Consider the following 20,981-nt stretch of genomic DNA (forward strand, 5'->3'; position numbering starts at 1 on the left):
ATGTTATATGTATAAATGATTGAACATAAATATGTACATACACACGAAATGAAATAAGACATAAATAAAATTTCACTCTCAAATTTCTCCAAAGTAAAGAAAGGCGCGGATTAAATAATTTTTTAAATTAAGGTAGTACACTCGCGAAATGAAAACAGTCAGAATTTTTTGAAATTGAAACTATATATTGTACTAGAAGACTTTGACGATGTGCAATTACAATGAGATTGATCGTTTCAATAAAAAACAAGCATAAAAAAACCTCACTTTTTATGTGTCGCCTACAAAATTCATGAAAATATCGCGTTCATTTTTGTAGGATCTAGCAGTGATATGTTAATAAAAAATGAGCATGCGATGGAGGAGCATGAAATGGATATTGTGAAAAAAATGTCATAATTTACTATCGTAATGGAATTTTCGATTGTTTTGCATAGGGAGACGACTATACGTCTGTATTCATTTTCTTTCCGCATGTACATGCAGCTTTGGACATCATAATCAAAAATTCTCTCTTACTAGCGGGAATGGAGATATCGTTAATGAGTACGCGATGGGACCAAACTTTTGGATGATATTATCGCAAGTGTACTATCTTAAAAGACTATATGGTAATGTAACTTTGGTAATAGAAATATTGAAAAGTAGCTCTGAACTTTTCCGCTTTTTTGTTGAAAGCCTAGAACAGTAACAAAAAGTTAGATTGAATAAAAAAGACCCAGATTACAGATGAAGGCAGTAAAAATATGATTGCTGACGGAGAATTAATTTAGAATCTGAATTCGATAAAGATAACGCGCTTGTTGTACTTTCTACACAGTAGAAGATCATCTAATTAAAACTCGCTTAATTACGAACTGTAGTTTTTTATTAAATGCCTAAGTATTTCACTTCATTATTCCGCCTTCAATGACTTCTTTTCTTTTCTCTTGATAGGATTCTTTTTACAGTCACTATAAATATTATTGAGATCGAATGCAGCTTTTACATTGTCCTGAAAAATTAAAACGAATAAATAAGAATTACATAAGCTAGGAGTTTAACAAATTAAATATGAATGATGACATACCAGCGAGAAAAGAAATTTAACAAGCTTCCCTTTATGATCCGCGTATGGACGTCGCTCTACTTCCTTGCCATCTTTAAAAAGTATCAGCGTTGGTAGCTGCTTGCTCGTGCTGGCGTCACTGACATGATACTTTGCCGCGGCATCTGGATGTCTTCCAACATCCACTTTACCGAATTTGAAGTTCTCCAATGCGTATCTAAATCATAATTTTCAATGTCAGTAAACATATCAAGTATTCTCTCGCGAAGAAAAAGAGATTAGATTATATATAGCCGCGTTCAGCAGAATTTATTTTATTTTGTATTTGCTGGAAATTTTCTTCGTTGGTAATAGAGAATTATCCTGTAGATCTAAAAGTACATTTAAAAAGTATATTTTTTAATATTTTTTTATACAGATTAATAACATTATTCATCCTGATTATTTAATTGAAGAATAAGATAGTAATATTTGGAAATTAATTATACCTATATTTTATAAGGAGAAATAAATTATTTGTTCTTATAAAGTATAAAATATTTTATAAGAATAAATAATTAAAATTATGAATGTAAGTATATAATTTAATTACATTAAATTAAGTTAAAGACATTATATAGAAGTAATATTTTGCAAAATTAAATAAAATATAAATATAGATATAATCAGAAATTAAAGGTAATCCAATTAGCAAAGAAAATTTGCAACAGATGCAAAATAAACATTCTGCAGACCATGGTATATATTTAATTAAATCACTTACTCTGCAGAAAGTTCAGAAAATATCGGTGCAAAGGTTACACAAGCTGGGTTCCACGCAGTGTAAAACGCTACTAGCCAGACCACTCTGGTATCACGTTGTAATTCCTCCTGCAGTCCATTGGCTCCACGTAAATAGATGACGTTCTCAGGCCCTTGATACATTGGTTCTGGCAGTACTAATGCAAATACTACACACAAAGTGCTATTAGATCGCTTATGACGCAATGGTCTATAATTCACGATGTTAAATGGTTGGCCAACTGTTGTACTGTTTACGGGGAACAATTAAAATTAATTCTATCGTATTCATGTGCTCAGTTACATACATTAGACTTTCCATAAACGATAACAAGTTAGCCGACATTTTGTCCATCGTGCTTCATAGTCTTCTCTTACGTATAAAAATAAATGCATATAGAATGCCCATCCGCACGTCCGCATAGAACCACAAGATTAAGTTTGCTCCTTTCGTATACATGAAACTAGACGTCAAGTAATTTATCATGGTCACACTGCCGGTCTTTCTTGTCCTTATCATAACAACAGTTATGAGGAAAAAGAGAATCTGTGTCTCCCTCTAAAAACATAAGTACTTGTTAATAAAATAATTAAATGTTAATTCTCATCTACAACTATGAAAACCTATATTCTAGAATGTCTTGTTTAAAATATAAAACGCAAGTAAATCTCTGTCGATTGATAAAGGAAAGTTCTAAATTTTTATCTACAATTTGGAATCTCATACAGATTCAATCATACAGATTGTACAATAAACTAAAAATATTCGCTTTGAGTTCAAATGACTTAGGCCTGATTGCTTAAAACTCTTTGTCTTTGTCTTTTTTCCAGTTTTAAAACGAAACAGAAAGAGTTTTAAATCTCGCTTAAAGTCAAAGTAACGTTGGTGCCCACTGGGCTTTATTGCTATAATCGAGAGTTAAAATCAGAATTATGTATTGTGTATAAAATATAATAATCTACATCTATGTGTATACAGGGTGTTCAAAAAAGGTAATATCAAAGTTTAGGAATATGTAGTACTTGTAAAAACAAACCAAAAAAAGTCTTGTATAATATAAACTATTCTAACTATTTTATATACCATTTATACAAATAATCCATGGTTTATTAAAACCCTTATTCTTATCATTAATTCTTATCATATTCTTTATCATTACACTGGGCTTTTATTTTACATTTTTTATATTATTACTAAAATCAGCAATTATAAAATTTAATCACTTCTTTCCGTATTGTATTATCAAATTTATAATCTACATATTATATACGTTACTCTTATATATTGTCTACATGAAAAAGAATTCCTATAGCACAATGTAACATTACAAAAAAATTTCGTGTAAACATGATCTCGAAATGTAAGCATAATCTTAGTTAAAATCATATCGTCGAGAAATTAGCATCACTTACCCCATCAAATTCGCAGCCGTCTTGAGCAAATATATAATTACAGACTACAGGAAGGCGTTTGGCGATGATGTAGGAGACACTGAGGAGGATATTTATTAAATAGTATGGCTTGACGAGCAATCTTAGATCCTTTTTGAACGACATTTCGCACAGTCGAAATAAAGATAATTTGTACAATTAGTAGATTACACCTGAGGTGCTCGGTACACACTCGAGGTATTCTAATTAACGTTAAACAACGATTATTGTACGATCTGTCTCGCAGACGTCTTCCTCCCGGACAATTCCTAAAGATGATCACTATCTCGCACACATGATGAGTGAGGTATCGTCAGTGAAATTTATTCATGTCAACGAGTGGAAGATATGGATCTGCAATGAAAATTAAAAACAAGGCCCACTGCGGACGCGCCTAATTTTTGTGTATTATTCTGTAGCGTGCAATGATGTGTCAAGTGTCAAGTTTCTCATGGTAACTCGCAGCAACTAATGGCAGATAGGTTCCATTATAAAGGACCGTTTACAATGGAGACAGCAAACGAAGCAAGTCGTAAGTCATAAGAAATTGACCAATCATAGTCGATTATTTTCCTCACATTTAATTGTGATTGATCAATTTCCTACGACTTTCTTACTTATCATCAAAGTTTGATTATCAACAAAGATGACAACTACAGAGAAAAAAGTGTAGTTTTTTTGCAATATATAAAATATTACAGCTTTACAAGTAGGAATATTTATTTATGGAATATTTATATAATAAAAAATTATGAATTTAATAATGTATAAGCCAAATATTTATGTTAATATAATAGCAAATTTATATCAATTGTCGATAATGTCAATGTTCTTCAATTACCTCCGAGCCTTTGGGGCACTTTTTATATCGCCGAAAATTTGCCCAGGATTGACAATCTTTAATAATATCTCATCGGTGATTGCTGTAAAATGTATAAATCTTTTTCCATAATTATCCACAGATGAAACAAAAATTAAATAAAAATTAATTATTTTATGAATCAGTCGTCTAAATATTAGTTCTATAAAATCGATAGTCTTTGATAATATCAGAATAGTGTACCTTGATGACGTGCTAACAATATTTTTTGACACCCTGTATATGATCAGACACGTGTGCAATGTTTACATGGTCAATGCACCCATTAAAAAACATCAAAGTGATAACATACAATGTGTGTTTTCTAATTGCAATATCCCTAGACTCTTTCGTGCACACGGCGACACAAGTTGCGTTCCAATTGTGCGTTATCGTCGATGCAACGCTACACATCTGTACGCAGTCGAGAGCTGTGTAAGCTTGTTTTCTAGTGACAATTACATATTATTAACTGCGGCGGCTGTAAATGAGGTTTGAAGACGTTGAGTGCCACTTTTATTTTTTTTTATTTAATACGGACGGAAAAAGCTACATTTAATCTAACTTTATCCGAAACAAATCTCAACCGTACACAGCGTACACATTCTGTTCCAATTGAATCGTGCACAATGATACACTTTGTGTATTCCTGTGTACGTTTGTGTTAAGATGGTTAAGCGATTGGACCACCGATGAGATACTATTAAAAACCGTCAATCCTAGACAAATTTTCGGCGGTATAAAGAGCCCAGAGGTAATTGAAGAACACTGACATTATCGACAATTGATATAAATTTGCGGTTATTAACATAAATAATTGGTTCATACATTATTAAATTCATGATTTTTTTATATAAATATTCTATAAATAAATATGCATACTTGTAAAGCTATAACATCCTATATACTGCAGAAAAATTACATTATGTTATTATCTCTATTGATAATCAAACTTCGACAATAACACTGAAATTACAATTTTAAAGAAAAATCGAGTATTATTGAGTTCTAAATGCATAAATACGTCTACTAAACTAATAAATCATAAAATTAATATAATATTATCAGTTTTTAACTCTTAACATTTCAATATTTTCAAGAACGCAAACTCTCGTAAGGATGTCGGTCTTTAATAGTATCTCGTCCGTGATACTATCAAAGTGTTATCACTTTTTTTTTTAAATTGTTAGAAAATGGCTAAGAAATTTACAAAGGTTAAATAATAAAGAGCATGCAGTCACTTTAAAAGAACATATTAATAATTTTAAAAAACCAGCTAATTCTCACTCCGTTATCTCAAATCACAGATTTGACGCAGACCATGTGATAGATTGGGATAGCGCTAAAATATTAGATTCGAAACGCTCTCATTATAAAAGATTAGTATCTGAGATGATTTATACTAAGATGCAAAAAAATGGTTTGAATAAACAAAGCGATACGGAACGGTTTCCAGATCTTTATCTCTCTCTCTCCTTGAACAATAGATTCTGGCCTCACTCTAAACTCTTTCCCCTTCCTTTCCCTTTTCTTACCCTTCCTTTTTCCTTTTCTTAATATAAATAGATCAGCATTTTTTGGCTTTTGTCGTTATTTGCAGTTTAAATTCACTCTACCTAAAATTGTCACAATGTTCAATTATACAGAGGAGTGTTCGCACCCCAGAATACACGTAAGTTTGTTCAGTTGGTTTTTCAAAAAAATAAAAAAATTTTTTTAAATAATTCTCTGGGTGGAATGTAAACAGGAGCATATTTCTTAATCTGATTGTTTCTTACAATAATATGACGATATCTAATTTACTTGGAAAAATTTTTTGTTTTTAAAATAGAACTTGGTACTTGCATGTCTCTTCGTGTGGGGTTCGTCGTTTTTAAATGAAGAATTCTTAATTGTATTATAACGAAAAAAACTTTTGTAATTTCTTTCTATTCATATAGCGCGACAATAATTAACTGTTACTTTAATTTACTTTGATCGGTTGCGATTACTACTGTATTGTAAGGAAATAATAATTTTTTGTTACTTGCTATCACTACATTTATCAGTTGACTTGCGTATTTAGTTTAATGTTCAACGTATTCATTTTTATTGTACTGAAGAGGGTCAAATCTTGACCGAAACGTCTACTTATCGTTATGAATTTGTTTTAAATAATATATAACTTATTTACATCCTTGGTCGTGGCTGTATGCTCTTTATTATTTAACCTTGATATATAATAATTGATACTCCCGCTCCTCGCGTCTCGCGTCTTTCTTCGACGCGAGAAACATATCTGAACATATCTGAATATCGTTCGCTGCGAATAAAAGAAAGTGTTAAGAACGAAATTAATGGTGTAAAATAAAGAATTTAAAACACACAATGTGATAACATAATTATTCAGAACAATTGCAATACTACAAAAAATGAAATCTAATAGATTTAAATGATATTCTCCAACCAAACAAAATTCGCAATTTCTAATTGCTGGTAGTTTCTGATTATAGTAACGTTGAATTATTATCGCTGAATGACTCTACATTTGCTTGTAGTAAATAGTACTAACTATAAATATATTTCCTGCTTATCAGAGATATTTTTCCCTTCTATGCTTTCTACTGTTGTATATATAAATTAATGCCATTTAATGCTTCTGTAGATACCTTATATCTTCAGAAGCTATAAGAAATTGCAAGATGAAGACAGTCAGCTTTGTGGGAATTTTATTGCTCCTTGAAGCTTGCTCGCTTATTAATGCAATTAACGAATGGAATCCTGGCACTCTTAACAATAGTTATCCTGTGATAGTGATCACTTGGGATTACAAAGATGCAATGAAAAAAGGTATATTGAGATATTTGAGATATCTAACTGTATCAACTTGTCAAGAATGAAAGATATGCAGTCTCTGCTAATTTAAAGATACTGTTACTTATTATTTAAGCATGGGATGTAATATATAATCAAAAGAGAAGTGCTCTGGATACGATAGAAGAAGGATGTTCCTTGTGCGAGGAGGAGCAATGCAGAAAGACAGTGGGATTTGGCGGCAGTCCAGATGAATCTGGAGAAACTACACTAGATGCTATGATTATGGATGGGTAAAGGCAATTGAAGTAACAAAAAAAGCAGTTTTTTTATTTCATTAAACTATACTAGTGATATATTCAAGAAAGGTATTTTTTTTTTGATAGGACAAACATGGATGTAGGAGGAATAGGAGGACTGCGAAATGTGAAGAATGTCATTTCGGTTGCTCGCAAGGTATTGGAACACACAGAGCATTCCTTATTAGTTGGGAGCTTGGCTACAGATTTTGCTGTGAAGATGGGATTCAAGCAGGAATCTTTGCAAACGAATGAATCCAAGGAGATGTGGACACAGTGGAAGGCAAACAAGTGTCAACCCAACTTTTGGAAGGTATTGAGAGAGGTCATATTTTTTCAGTATATTTCATTTTATGATTATTTCTATGATATTTTTGCTGTATTTAGAATGTTATACCAAATCCAACAAGTAGCTGTGGACCATATCGCCCAAGCAATATAGAAGATGATGAAAATGTGTTAATGAAAAGCGAGAAAAATCATGACACGATCGGTATAATCGCGATAGACTCACAGAGACGAGTAGCAGCTGGAACATCTACGAATGGCCTCAAGTATAAGATACCAGGTCGCGTTGGAGATTCTCCTATTGCAGGAGCTGGCGCATATGCCGATCAGGACGTTGGTGCAGCTGTCAGTACCGGCGACGGAGATATTATGATGCGATTTTTGCCGAGGTAACATTACGTATTAATTGTCTTTCCAGCGAGAGACACAGTGTAACACATTAATCGTTTCATTTTTGTTTAACATTAGCAAACAAGTTATGAGTCACTATTGTATTGTATCCTTCGTGTCTCTTGTTGAAAAATGTTCAGTATAAATATATTTTTTTCTAGGTACATTTTAATGAACTAAAATATAAATTTGTATGCATTCTATTTTCGTCTTAATTTTCCTACTTTAATTTTAAATTTAATTTATTTCAATAAATAAAGTTAATGTCTAATATAATATGTTGCATCTTAGTAATACAATTGTTGAAATTAAATTGAGTATTTTTTGCAGCTTTCTAGCGGTAGAAGAAATGCGTAATGGTGCAATGCCGAACATTGCTGCTAAGAAGGCAATAAGCAGAATCGCCCAGCATTATCCTAACTTCTTTGGCGGAGTGATCGCATTGAACAACAAAGGAGAATATGGAGCAGCGTGTAACGGAATGTTGACGTTTCCTTATTATGCTGCAAATCCTACTTTAGGCCCTAAGTTACATTCCGTTCAATGCAGCAATTATCCGCAATATGGATACGACGAAACTTGTTAATTTGCACATCTGTTCATACTTTAAAATGAATTATTCAGCTTATTTACCTTTATAAAATAAAAGAACAGAGGCTTAAAAATTTATTTGAGATATAATCTTATTACTCATGAACTTTAAATTACATTAAACTCGATATTGAAAATATCGTACGAAAAAACGTTGATGTAATGTAAACATAATCAGTTGTCAATAAAAAAATCGTACCAGTCGTAGCGATAATTCTTTCATAAGTTTGAGTTAAGAACAAGTTAAAGACTTCTTGCAAGACATATTAATTATAACAGAATTTAAAGTAGGGGTCACAGTATAAGTAGAATTTCACATTACTTTTTCTCTATTATGAACTAGTCGTCTAAATTCTGGTTCCATACGATCATTTTTGGTAATACTTTGACGCGCTAATAATATCTTTTTAAATATTGTATAATGTAATAATTTTGTATACGATCTACATGAGTAGGCTCTATATAGACAAAAAAAAAATAGTTTAGATTGGTCTAGATGTCTAGATTTGACCTGTCAAAATAATTTATTATGATTTTGTTGTTTTTTTTACATATGTTATGTTTTTTACATATATTTATATCTTAAATCCGTTAAAATAGGTAGATCGGGCAAACGATAAAGTACAAATTTTGCAAATAGCAAACTGGAAACAGTAGTTGAAATCATAGCTTTGGTGAGAGTAGTTGATTTCAGTACGGACAGTTGTGCGAATGATAAACTTGAAATTGCGAGTAATAGTGAAATATCTGCGTAAAGGGAAACTAACGAAATTGTAAAAGGATTTTTGATTTTTTTATAAATATATTCAAATTTGGACAAAGATTATATATTCTTCAATTTATTACAAGGTTGATACTGATAAAACTTTCCTGTGTCTCCTATTAATGTACACACGTGTGCTTGTTTACATAGTTCAATGCATCTATTAGAAAATCGTTAGTAATGTAATAATCTAATTACAATCTTTCAGGTAACATGTAACAATCCAATCATCTAGTGAGTACTTGCCAGACAAAGAAACGTAATGAATTATATTATCGCTAAATGATTCTATCCGCTTATAACATAATAGTATTTCATCAAATATGTATTTTTAATTTATTAGAGTTTATATTCTCTCTTCATACTTTTTGTTGTAATTTCATGTTATTTAATATCTCTACAGGCACTCTGTACATCCGAGAAGCTATAGACAGGATCTGGAATTCGCCAGATTTACAAGAATTTTGTTGTTCCTTGATGCTTGCTTCTTTATTAATGCACTCAACGAATAAAATTCTAGCGTTTTCGATAATAGCATTTCTTTGGTATTGCTCTCCTGGAGTTTCAAAGGAGCAGTTGCGAAAGGTATCTAACTGTCAATTGTCAAGAATGAAAGATATAAAGACACTTTGTTAATTATTATTTAAACATAGGACTTTATTAATTATTATTTAAGTTTGTTAATTATTAAAAGCACTTTGTTAATTATTATTTAAGCATGGGATGTAATACATAATCAGAAGAGAAGTGCTTTGGATGCGATAGAAGAAGGATGTTCCCTGTGCGAGGAACTGCAATGCAAAAGGGTTGTAGAATTTGGCGGTAAATGAATCTCCAGATGTATCTGGAAAAACTACACTAGATGCTATGATTATGGATGGGTAATAGAGACAGTTGACATAATAAAAGTAACTTTCTTGTTTCGTTAAACTGTACTAATAGTTACATTCAAAAAATGTATTATTTTCGAAAGAGTGACGATGAATGTAAGTGCAGTGGAAGAACTGCAGAACATGAAGAATACCATTTCGATTGCTCGTAAAGTAATGGAATAGACGGAACATTCCCTACTGGTTGGAAATTTGGCTACGAATTTTGATATAAATATAGAATTCAAGAATGAGTTTCTGCAAACCAACGATTCCAAGCAGATATGGAATAGATGAAAGACGAATAAGTTTCAATCAAACTTTTGGAAGATATTGAGAAGTCATGCTCATTTCATCTTATGATTATTTCTTAGATATTCTTACTATCTAGAATGTCGTACAACGTACAATGAATAAAATAAACTGCGTTATTCGGCCACTCCAAATAAACCATATCGTATCTAAGTTTTGTTATTAAGGTATTAGTTATTGCAGATATAGTTTTATTATTCCCTGATATTATTTTCATGATTCTAGCTTTTATTGGCTATATTATATTTATTTTAATTATTAATTTTTTAAACACAAGGATATTGAACAAGAAGACTTAACACGTTAATTTTTATAATCCACATTCTTTACTGTGTTCTATTCATCGCATGCCAATTTTCCAAGGAACGCAAACGTAGCATCCGATTTTAACACGCTTTCATTATTTACATTATTACGAAAAAAAGATCTTTCTATAAAAATAATAATGCTATTAATATTATATTTTACAAACTAAATATTTCCTTAGCGTTTAAAAAAGTTATTAATAAAATTATTAATAAAATACGTTTTATATAATATAGATTATATAATATAGATCATATATTTATTTTATCAATATAGATTATATTTATAAAAAAGATAATTTGATTTTTATGATCTTATTATGATAATCGCTTATCAGAATTATTCTTCTCTTTGACGAATCTTCCCAATCAAATGTGGAGATGCTACTTTTCTGTATAACGCTTTTATAGTCGCACCAGAATTCATCATGATGCTGTCTATTCAATTAAATCTGAATCTGTAAAAAAATGATAAATATATAAAAAGAATATTTGGTGTAATTAATTTTGTAAAATATTTTAATTGCACACATTTCATTAGCTTATTAATTATTATTCTTTTCAGAGCCGTTACAAGTAAGAGTGTAAATTGTTAAAACACCATATAAAGACACTTTAATAAGGGAGGAAGGATTAAATTAAATTTTTAATATTCATATTCATTTGCGTGTGGTCGCTTCTGGTTTAACTTCTTTCAAAACGTGTATTGTATATCAATTTAGAAAAACTGCAAAAAGTATTACAAAATCGGAAAATTGTTTATTTCTTGGCACTACTAAAATATTTTAGTACGTATAGTGCTACATCAAGCAACACTAAAACATGTTAAACTGATTAGAAAATTCTTCTATTCATCGTGTATTTTTTTCCATATGGTACAAAATGTGAGAAGTAAAAAATTTTTCTAACTTCAATGAAAAAGAATTGTTCACATTTATGGGTTAGAGACATAATTAATCTTTACGTGATATAAACTTATGTAATGTAAATAAAGCGAATAATTACCAGCAGTATTGTTTTCATTTCTTCTCCTAATTTCTTCTCCTCCGTTTAGATGGTGGTGTCGAGATCGAAGGATTCTTCGTCGTAGTGTTTCGTATTTTGCTTTGTTTTGCCATTCTTATTTTTACAATCTCATCATCCCTCAAAGTGCTCGATCCAGGACTGTATTTACATATCATTAAAAAAAATAGAAATTATTACGTTTTATTATAAACAACAGAAAATGTTATGGAATATTTAGTATTTTAATTAGAAGTATGCATTTTTTTTCACTCAATTATTATCAAAATTGTCATTTTTAAGAATCAATATATATATATATATATATATCAATCCTTCAACATTTATAATGTACATATAAATTAGTAATTTGTACAGTTATGTTCCAAAAAATTTGTAAAACTAAAAAAAGTATTCTGTGAGCGATTAGTTTATAAATAATATAAAACAGTATAATAATATAATACAAATGATTATGTTTCTTCTTAATATAATATAAATATTTTTATCGAAAAGTTAATATTTAATTCTCATATTAATTTATGTTATCAAATAGACAAGTAAATAATTACTTATTAGGAGCACGTTCTTCCTGACTCTCAAGTAATTGCCAGATAAAGTTTTGCCATGTTTCTTCTATATTTTTCACTGTGTCTCTTATTCTCAATTTTTGTCGTAGATTTTTTAATTGTCTCTTCTTCCGTTTGATCCCTAAACTAGATAAAGAAGAAAATCCAATATATTAGGTTGAGTAAAAAGTCATCGCGTGTTTTTTAGCTCAAAGTTGTATATACAATATCTTCGTCAATAATGAATGAAATTCAAATTAAAAAAAAGGGTTTTTAAAGCTTGAAATCTCTACTTTTAAAAGCTTATCACATTTTTTAAGTTTATATGAGTTTGATAATTTTTACATACCAAAAACTACGAGCTGAAAAAGACGAAAAATTTTCTTCTCACTTTGTGGATTTGTAACGTGTCCAAAACGAATTTGAGAAAATTTTCGATTACCTATCGTGAAAGCTTGATACTTTCCCTACAAAATCGTTTTTTTTTAATATTCCTACGACTTTTGATTACTGAGTTATCGCGGATTAAATAAAAGAATTATTTTGACTTTAATTGCTCATAACTCCATTAAAAATTGTCGTATCATATAATTTAAAAAAGAGATTTTTAAAGCTGAAACTTTACTCTATCAAGATATATTTATATTGTTGGTAAGAAAGTAATTGCGGTTTTTACTGATAGATGTCTTTTAAAAAAACGCGATGACTTTTTACTTAACCTAATATTAATATAGCATTATATATATATTATAATTATATCTATATATAATATATCAGAAATTATTTTATAATTATGTTTCTTCTTATTGTGTCAAAGTAATGAAATGGAAAATAATTTAAAAGAATTCTAGTCGTAATATTGTTTCTATTTTCAGATTATCATGAAATTATAGAAATAAAATCGACTTTCGCCTATTTTAGCAAGTAAATTCTACTTTTTTTCATACCTACTATGAAATCCTGTGTGCCAATGTAAAAGTAATGGGATCAGTTTTGTTTTAATGTTTTCTTCCAAGTCCATTTCTGCATCACATTTGAAGCACTTTGCCATGCTTCCGTCTATCTGGTACTTATTTAATACTTGACGTACTTCTCTTTTTTGTATTACGTCTTTATATATGTTAGATTTAGATCCGTGATACATTTCCCAATGGTTTTTTATAAGGTAATCGCTGTCATTGTATACAACATTTTCTAAACAAATTGTACATTGTCCTACAAAATCTGACACATACGTCATTTTATAACCGCTCATTAGATCAGATCGAACGCTTCTTTTTTCAAAATCTTCAAAAATTCTTTTTATATTATCACTCCATTGTTTTGATATTTCTTCTGCTTTTTGTAGTTCTGCTTGTATGGACATTTTATTTGGTCGATCAGGAGCAATTCTGTAAAATCCATAATATTGTTTAATAGTAAGCTTAATTTTTGTTTTTATAGCAGCTATTTTATATGATACGTTCCATGCCATGCCAATTTTAGGTGACTTTTCCACTATAATGTGTGGATTACTAGTAATTAGCATAGAATATACATACCAACATAATATTAACCGCATAATAATGTTGATTATCAAAATATTTAATAAAAATTAATTACAAAAAATTATGATAACATGGTAAAATCTCATTAGATATATAAATACTCATATATACTTGTGATAAAATAGCTTTTTCTTATCTAAGAGCGCTTATATATCAGGATACTTATTCTACATATAACAATTTACAATTTCATGAAAATATATGTCTTTTGTTATTTTTTATGCCTTTTTGCTTCTTTATTCAGTTTTTTATTTTATATCGCCCGAGATAAGTTAAAAGTTAACGAACTTCGAAAGAAACAAGAAATACATAGCAAAAAATACAATTGTTGATAAAATAGTTGCAAAGGAGAAAAAAGCAAAAGATAGGAAACAGGAAACAAAGAGCACATTGTAGAATAGGCTTTATGAAATTGTTAAAACAAAACAAACAGAATGCAAAATAATAGGTCTGTTTTTTATTGCTACACTTTCTAAACTGGCACACACAATGCAAAAGTTGAAGCGAAACAAATATACATGTTTCACTTCAATTTATTGCATCAGTTCAGAGTGCAGTAATAAAAAACAGCTCTCATATTTTTAATTTGCGTTTTGGAAGATGTAAAAAAATTAATTTTTCATACTTATAATAATGATTGTTCCAGTGAGTACTTAAGAACATCAGTACTTCAGCAGGATCCGATTCTAAGCCTTCCAAGGATAAACACCTCCAACAAAATGAGCATTTTGCTATGGTATCTAATACGAAATAATTCATCAGTATTTGGTGTCCACTTTCTATACCCATTACTTTGCTAAATTTTTCTTTGCATGTGTGATATATGATCAAATGACTTAGTAAAGGGAAGGCATTACTATTATGACAAATAGTCATTCTTCGACAAGTACCCACTTGACATATTCCAATTTCACATTGTGATAAACGTTTAATATCAAAACATTCTTCTAAGAATTTACGATGTCGGTATTTAGTTAATTCTGATATATGATGCTTCTCGTATAAATGTAATATCATTAGATTATGATCATCGAAGAAAACATCATATGAATTTTCTGTACAGCATTCACATTTTAAATAAACACCATCAGCCTTTACAATTTTTTTGCAATGCTTCATTAACCATTTAGCTGGCTCTCGATTCATTTTCGTTACAATCGTTTTTTAGGTAGCTGAGTACAACCAAGTACAATCAAAGACCTACTTGGTCTCACTGCAATCTATTGCTACAACTGCTTTTAAAACATTTGATTGACTAATCACTCATCACACAACAAACTAATCGGCAAACAAGCGTCATGTAAACTAATGCAAGCGGCAAGCGTCGAGCATCAAGCATCTGCGCAGAAAACTCTGTAGATCTGTTCTGTTTCAACCCCAAAGTTCTGAACTGGATAAGTTAGAGTGAGATAGAATTCTTTGAAAAAGAACAGACCGTCTGACTCCGAGGAAGAAAGGAGACGGAAATGAGTCAGTCCTGTCAGTCAGAGCCATCTATCGATGAAGAAGAAGAAGAGGAAGAATGAGGCAAAATCAGGTTAGATGAGGATCAGGTTAGATTAGGTTGTGTGTCACTCTACAGATGGAAAATATTTGCGCCTGATCGAATTTTCGGAAGAGTAAAATGATAACAGACCGTAAGGACGCACGATCGGTGGGACGTGTTAGATGTATGAACGTCAATCACGAAGTTCCAGCCATCGTGTTGGTCTTCGTGTGCAACCTGCCTTAATAAGAAGAACTTGTCAAAGCAAACGTGTTGCACGAAGCACCTGGTATGGATTATGCAACGATCGTTGACGATGCGGTCAGGCAATTTTACTCAGCGGGCAGCAACGAGGCGCACTCGTGGCTTCTGCAAGTGCAAACCTCGCCCGAAGCCTGGCACTTCGTGTGGCAACTACTAGATCCTTCCAAGGTACCTACGCCAATCAGGCGTCTACTTTCTATTTGGTGACACATGTATCATTTCTGTTTTTGTTACTCGTTGAATATCAAGAAAAATAGAATGATATCTGTGTCAACTTGTGTTACTAGATGGAAAGCATTCCAGGATTATTTTAGTCTTTCTTTCTCTGTATTTTGCGAAACTTCTGATCTGTCTCCTACATATGTTTTACTTGCGACTCATAATGTTTTTTAACTGATTACTCTAAAAGTATTATAGTTACAGTAGTAAAATGATTATCTTCACATTGCTCTTAAACTTCAAAGTGGTGGAAATATTTTAATAACAAATATTATCATATAAGAAATATTTTGATAACAAATTATATCATATAATTTGTTGTACACACAATTCGTAAAAATATATGACAAATAGTTTGAACATGATATGGATTTCATTATCTTTTTTTTTTCCTCTGATGATAAAGCCTTATCTTTGTAGTCATACGAGGTACAATTTTTTGCGGCAACTACTCTGCATGCCAAGATATCCAAGCAATGGAATGAAGTGCCTGAAGTGGAGTATCCGGTGTTAAGGGAACGTTTGCTCAATAGTGTGAAAAGACCTAACATACCCTTATGCATCCTTACAAAGCTTTGTCAAGCGGTAATATATTCTTCTTTGTTATTTAAAGAAAAAAAAGGGCATACTATAAATAATTAAATTATTGGAGCTTTCCTATAATACACGCTATTTCTAGAATGTTGTATAAATATTAAAAGTAACATTCTTATAACATTCTAAGAATATTATGTACTTATTGAGTTTTTACATAACACACAGTTAACTGAGATGTCCAAGAGACGTCCTTAGGACATAAAATGTTTTCTAAATGTCCATAGGATATTATTTAGAATTCTGTTGTATTGGAATTCATACAATTTAAGTAATTATTTAAGTAATTATTTAATATATGCTGATTTCAGTTAGCCGCATTTGTGGCTAACGTTTACAGTGCAGAAAACAGGGAACATGATAGGAGTATAGTCGACGAATTGCTCGACATTTTACCTTATGATTCCCCGTCTGCGTTAGAATTACTGCTTCGAGTGCTTTCAACGCTTCCTGTTGAGGTAAAGTATAAAATATATACAAGTGAAGCTATTTAATTTTTGCTTTTTAATGAGTTCAAATCAATAAACTTGTGATTAATTTCAGTATCAGAAGAGGCACGAAGCAAAGAATGCCAAACTACGGGAAGCTCTTGTCAACCTGATCAACAGCTGGTGCCAAACTGCCTGGTTCTTACAGCAGGTTTTTTCAATGTGTAACCCGGATTCTCAAGGCAATGATGGTATATTATATTCCTTGGGACTGGAATGCGCTCAATTATGGCTTAAGATCGGTCAATTACCTTTAGAGACTAGCGGCCAAATCTATCCTTATTTATTAGTGGCTGCAGGTCACTATGCACCTAATAAGTAAGTTTTATTAAGAAAACAATAATATCGTTAATTTTGCTATATTCAAATGTATTATACGATCATATTGTTTGAATCAACATGATTAAAAAGCCCTAAAAAGATAAAATTTCACAGAAAAATCTTACATTAATAAAAAGTTAAATATTCGAGAAAAAGTTTTTAAATAAAATATTAGTAAGAAAATAAATTATATTTTGGATCACACATAGTATGAGAAGACATTCTCTTATGCATCTTTACAAAGCTTTGTTAAGCGATAATAATCTTTTGTATTACTTAAGGTAAACAATTACAAATAATTAAATGAGCTTTTACATAATCTATCAATTATTTAATATATGTTGAACCAGATCAGTAGGGTTAAATTTAATTTGCAATAGAGAGAGAGAGAGAGAGAGAGAGAGAGAGAGAGAGAGAGAGAGAGAGAGAGAGAGAAAAGTGATATAATAATAATAGATGTAGATTTAAATTATTAAATAAAATATCAATTCCTTTTGATAGAGACGAGAATCATGGTGATGATGATAACATCAAGAGCTGGGATATAGTACAAGATTGTTTAATTATGATCGTAACGCACTACGACCTTCATAAACGGCCGCAAACATTCTGGGAATGGGCCAGGAGTTTAGTATTGTTAGCGAAGCAGTATAATAGAAAATACTTTTGCGAGATATTAACCGCCATCGGAGAGGCTCACAGTCGAGCGTTTTTGGTTGCTCTGGCTGAGAATTCCAACGAGGCGCATACATGGACGGCGATGGGATTGATCGAGCTGTTATTAGAGTGCTCGGAACTGGAGGGACGTTATCCTACCGATGAAACGCGCAGCTGTATCCCGTTTGGATTTTGGTACGCGTTACAGGATGACCTTGCTACGTTAGATCAACCGTTAGATAACCGAGCTTTGGAAGCGTTGAAGCCGATTTATTTCCGTCTGGCCCAAGCGTTGCTGAGAAAATCAACGTTACCCACGTCTCCGAGCGAGAGAGGGAACGCAGACGAGCGCGAGCTCTTCAGATGTTACAGGCAGGACGTGGCGGACACGTTGGACTATTGTTACAGTGTTCTCGGCAGTGATTTGCTGGCGCTTCTCGGGCAAAAATTGAGCTTGGAAGATTCACCATGGACTCACATAGAGTCAACGTTACATGCCTTCAAAGCTCTATCGGAGAGCGTCGGTACTCAGGAATATTGTTACATCCCTGCGCTAATAAACTTGATTATCGTTCACATACCTTATCATCTTTATCCCGAAGAGGTACGTACGATCATTCTTAGAAACAATGATTAATTACAAACCACTTACTTCTCCTTCCAAACATCTCTAAATATAATTTATTTCTAGCTAGCGTGATGATTTTTTTCTAAAAAGATATATTTGTGTAATAACACAAGTATTTGATTCACCAGGTACTAATTTGTGCCTGTTCAACACTGGGCGCATACGCTGAATGGATAGGAGAGCATCCTGAGCCCTGGCTCGAAAAAGTCTTACACCTCGTTACTCAGGGACTGACCAGGGGACCTATGACAGCACCGTTCGCGAGTATGGCACTGAAGGATCTGACAAGGGAGTGCGGGCCGTATCTCGGTCCTTATGCTCCATCCATTCTTCACACTATCAGTCAGACGCTACCGAATGTTGAGCCTGGTGGTGGAGAAGGTTTGCGACTCATGTATGCGGCTGGAAAATTACTTAATGCATTGCCTTCTATGGAGGAACAACTTTTGCATCTAGAGGCAACATTAGGACTGTGTGTGACAAATATCAAGGAGCTATTGGGACAGCCGTTGTTTACAGCACGGCTTGGTGTGACGAATTATCTGAAGATGGCCACCATGTTCTTCAGCACGATCGATGGTGCGATCGGCAAGGCCGTACTGGACGGTGTGCTGCCGGTATTCAATCAGATCATCACACATCCTGAGTGGAGCCAGGACAACGCCACGTTGGAGGCAATGCACATGTGCGCGCAACGATCCGTGGCCGCTTTACGGCAGCCGGAGATTGAGGCACGACCTTTGTTATCGATCTTGTCGACCTCCTATAAGATCTGGCCACATCCAGCTGCGTTGAATCTGCTAAAACAACTCGTGTTACTGTTCGGCAGAGATCCAGACAATGTTGTGAGTCCGGTGCTCGCAGAAATGAGTTCGTTAACGTTGAACGGCGTGAAAGTGTGCAGATCAGTGCAGGGTGACTTGTCCGAGTGGTCGGACTTGATGGAAGCGTATATGGGCGTGCTAGCACAGATCTGTAAGAAGAATGCCCGGTTATTGTTGCAAATCCCAGATCAAATCCCGGATATGTTGCAATGCGGTAAGCGCAACATCATCATATGTTTCCGTGGAAATATGAAAATCATCATAGAATGTAATTGTATTTCTTTTTACAGGGATTGCTTGTCTAACGCTTCCAGAGACAGCTACAGCCAAAGCAGCCGGATATTTTCTTAGTCATGCGATTGTGCAGAGCCCGCACCTACAAACGTTCATTCAACCAATTGGACAGGAACTTGTCGCCGCGATTTTGCATTGTGTCGGTAAGTAGAAAACTTCAGGATGTCTGCAAATTTGAAAACATTCGATCAATTTATTTCTTAATTAATTTTTTTCTTTGCTTATTTCTTAATTTATATTAGGTGGAGCAATGCCTCATAATAACTTGGAGCCTCATGCCGAAGTTCTGTTAGCATTGAACAAAACGTGTCCGGAATGGACTGCGCAATGGTTACGCGTCGGACTGGAGAATCAAAAGAACCTTGCTGCTGTGTTACAAAAGGAGGACATCACGCGCATTTTGCGCGAGAGAACGAACAGGGGACGACTTTGCGATGTACTAAAGGAGTTTAATAAACAATGTCGTCAGAAGACGGGTATATGACAATAGAACTTTTGTGATGTCGATTGACGAATTTTACTGTACGAAGTCACCGATTTAAGATATATGTAACACACAGACGTTAGTATAATTTATCTCTTCGTATAATAAACGCTGCATAATGTATATAATTGTGTTTTATACAGATTTATTTACTTGAATTGTAAGATATTCATTGACTGTGTGATAGAAGCGCTTAGTGTATCGAATACAAAAAAGTCCACGTGATGCAAAATAAATAGCGATAATAAAAAATATATTTACAGTAAAGATAGTGAAATATACAGCCTTGGCTAAAAATATTAGGCATCTGTATTTTTTTTTCATTAATTTAAAATTCTTTTATTTGTATTATTTCCTATTGGTTACCAGCATAAGTTTAAAGAATTCTTAAACAAAGGATAACTCACAATAAATGTTGTAAATTAATTTTTGAGTTAAAATGTTATATAAGATACCTAAGTCTAAGTATCTTATTAACTGTTATGTCAAGTATAAAATATATATAGATACCTAATATTTTTGGTTAAGACTGTATACAGAAACGAGAAAGTAATGTATAAATCCAATTTCTTTTTGTATGTTCCGAGGAATATGAGAATATTAAAAAATATGAGTTATTTCGATCTTTTAAGTTCTTTAATCCTTTTAATGCACAAAGTTTTACCGAAGTTCAAACTAAGTGAAACATATTGGTTTTGTATGAAGTAGGCTAAAAACTTAAACAATAATGTGATAATAGTAGTAATTTATGATTTAGGTTTGTTTGGAGGTAAGAAAGATGCATAAAATCATTTAAAAAATAATGTAAAAGATAGAAAGATTGCAAAATATATTTAGCAATTGTATATTGTGCTTTCTTTATTGTATAGTAAGATT

General features: G+C 32.1%; 4 protein-coding genes across 8 annotated transcripts; 2 read left to right on the forward strand and 2 right to left on the reverse strand.

Moving 5' to 3' along the window:
• Positions 1-110: 110 nt before the first annotated feature.
• On the reverse strand, positions 111-3,737 carry LOC108749892 (thioredoxin-related transmembrane protein 2 homolog). Its single transcript, XM_018488906.1, has 5 exons — positions 3,242-3,737; positions 2,207-2,387; positions 1,812-1,998; positions 1,070-1,265; positions 111-994 (listed from the first exon to the last, which is right to left on the reverse strand). The coding sequence occupies exons 1-5, from the start codon at positions 3,383-3,385 to the stop codon at positions 896-898; spliced, it is 807 nt and encodes a 268-aa protein (XP_018344408.1). The 5' UTR covers positions 3,386-3,737; the 3' UTR covers positions 111-895.
• A 705-nt stretch (positions 3,738-4,442) lies between these two features.
• On the forward strand, positions 4,443-9,009 carry LOC108749856 (N(4)-(Beta-N-acetylglucosaminyl)-L-asparaginase-like). 5 transcript variants are annotated; one of them, XM_018488846.1, is made up of 6 exons: positions 4,443-4,553; positions 6,763-6,947; positions 7,048-7,204; positions 7,298-7,523; positions 7,598-7,887; positions 8,219-9,009. In XM_018488846.1, exons 2-6 carry the CDS (start codon positions 6,800-6,802, stop codon positions 8,472-8,474), a joined length of 1,077 nt encoding a protein of 358 aa, XP_018344348.1. In that variant the 5' UTR covers positions 4,443-4,553; positions 6,763-6,799; the 3' UTR covers positions 8,475-9,009. The 5 variants fall into 5 exon arrangements, with proteins under 5 accessions (XP_018344348.1, XP_018344345.1, XP_018344349.1 ...); XM_018488843.1 differs by lacking the exon at positions 4,443-4,553 and adding an exon at positions 4,555-4,610; XM_018488847.1 differs by lacking the exon at positions 4,443-4,553 and adding an exon at positions 5,774-5,790.
• A 2,065-nt stretch (positions 9,010-11,074) lies between these two features.
• Positions 11,075-15,173, reverse strand: LOC108749918. The gene is made up of 5 exons (XM_018488947.1): positions 14,472-15,173; positions 13,247-13,690; positions 12,303-12,446; positions 11,734-11,892; positions 11,075-11,186 (listed from the first exon to the last, which is right to left on the reverse strand). The coding sequence occupies exons 1-4, from the start codon at positions 14,990-14,992 to the stop codon at positions 11,760-11,762; spliced, it is 1,242 nt and encodes a 413-aa protein (XP_018344449.1). The 5' UTR covers positions 14,993-15,173; the 3' UTR covers positions 11,075-11,186; positions 11,734-11,759.
• A 226-nt stretch (positions 15,174-15,399) lies between these two features.
• On the forward strand, positions 15,400-20,350 carry LOC108750118 (importin-13). The gene is made up of 8 exons (XM_018489376.1): positions 15,400-15,764; positions 16,236-16,400; positions 16,721-16,867; positions 16,953-17,215; positions 17,720-18,479; positions 18,632-19,541; positions 19,618-19,764; positions 19,864-20,350. Exons 1-8 carry the CDS (start codon positions 15,624-15,626, stop codon positions 20,103-20,105), a joined length of 2,775 nt encoding a protein of 924 aa, XP_018344878.1. The 5' UTR covers positions 15,400-15,623; the 3' UTR covers positions 20,106-20,350.
• The last annotated feature ends 631 nt before the right edge of the window (positions 20,351-20,981 follow it).

Source organism: Trachymyrmex septentrionalis, unplaced genomic scaffold (genome assembly GCF_001594115.1).
Source record: "Trachymyrmex septentrionalis isolate Tsep2-gDNA-1 unplaced genomic scaffold, Tsep1.0 scaffold32, whole genome shotgun sequence".
Taxonomy (NCBI): domain Eukaryota; kingdom Metazoa; phylum Arthropoda; class Insecta; order Hymenoptera; family Formicidae; genus Trachymyrmex; species Trachymyrmex septentrionalis.

What these genes read in the sequence shown, in the direction of transcription:
- LOC108749892 (XM_018488906.1), bottom strand. Translation starts at nt 3,385, where the DNA reads ATGTCGTTCAAAAAGGATCTAAGATTGCTCGTCAAGCCATACTATTTA. An exon ending in TTTTCTGAACTTTCTGCAGA is followed by an intron (nt 1,266 to 1,811) that starts GTAAGTGATTTA and finishes ATTATGATTTAG; the next exon opens with ATACGCATTGGAGAACTTCA. An exon ending in TTAAATTTCTTTTCTCGCTG is followed by an intron (nt 995 to 1,069) that starts GTATGTCATCAT and finishes TTAATTTTTCAG; the next exon opens with GACAATGTAAAAGCTGCATT.
- LOC108749918 (XM_018488947.1), bottom strand. Translation starts at nt 14,992, where the DNA reads ATGAATCGAGAGCCAGCTAAATGGTTAATGAAGCATTGCAAAAAAATT. An exon ending in CACACAGGATTTCATAGTAG is followed by an intron (nt 12,447 to 13,246) that starts GTATGAAAAAAA and finishes TTCTTTATCTAG; the next exon opens with TTTAGGGATCAAACGGAAGA. An exon ending in GAAGAACGTGCTCCTAATAA is followed by an intron (nt 11,893 to 12,302) that starts GTAATTATTTAC and finishes ATGTAAATACAG; the next exon opens with TCCTGGATCGAGCACTTTGA.
- LOC108749856 (XM_018488843.1), top strand. An exon ending in CAAAGATGCAATGAAAAAAG is followed by an intron (nt 6,948 to 7,047) that starts GTATATTGAGAT and finishes TTATTATTTAAG; the next exon opens with CATGGGATGTAATATATAAT. An exon ending in GATGCTATGATTATGGATGG is followed by an intron (nt 7,205 to 7,297) that starts GTAAAGGCAATT and finishes TTTTTTTGATAG; the next exon opens with GACAAACATGGATGTAGGAG.
- LOC108750118 (XM_018489376.1), top strand. Translation starts at nt 15,624, where the DNA reads ATGGATTATGCAACGATCGTTGACGATGCGGTCAGGCAATTTTACTCA. An exon ending in AACTACTAGATCCTTCCAAG is followed by an intron (nt 15,765 to 16,235) that starts GTACCTACGCCA and finishes TTATCTTTGTAG; the next exon opens with TCATACGAGGTACAATTTTT. An exon ending in TTACAAAGCTTTGTCAAGCG is followed by an intron (nt 16,401 to 16,720) that starts GTAATATATTCT and finishes TGCTGATTTCAG; the next exon opens with TTAGCCGCATTTGTGGCTAA.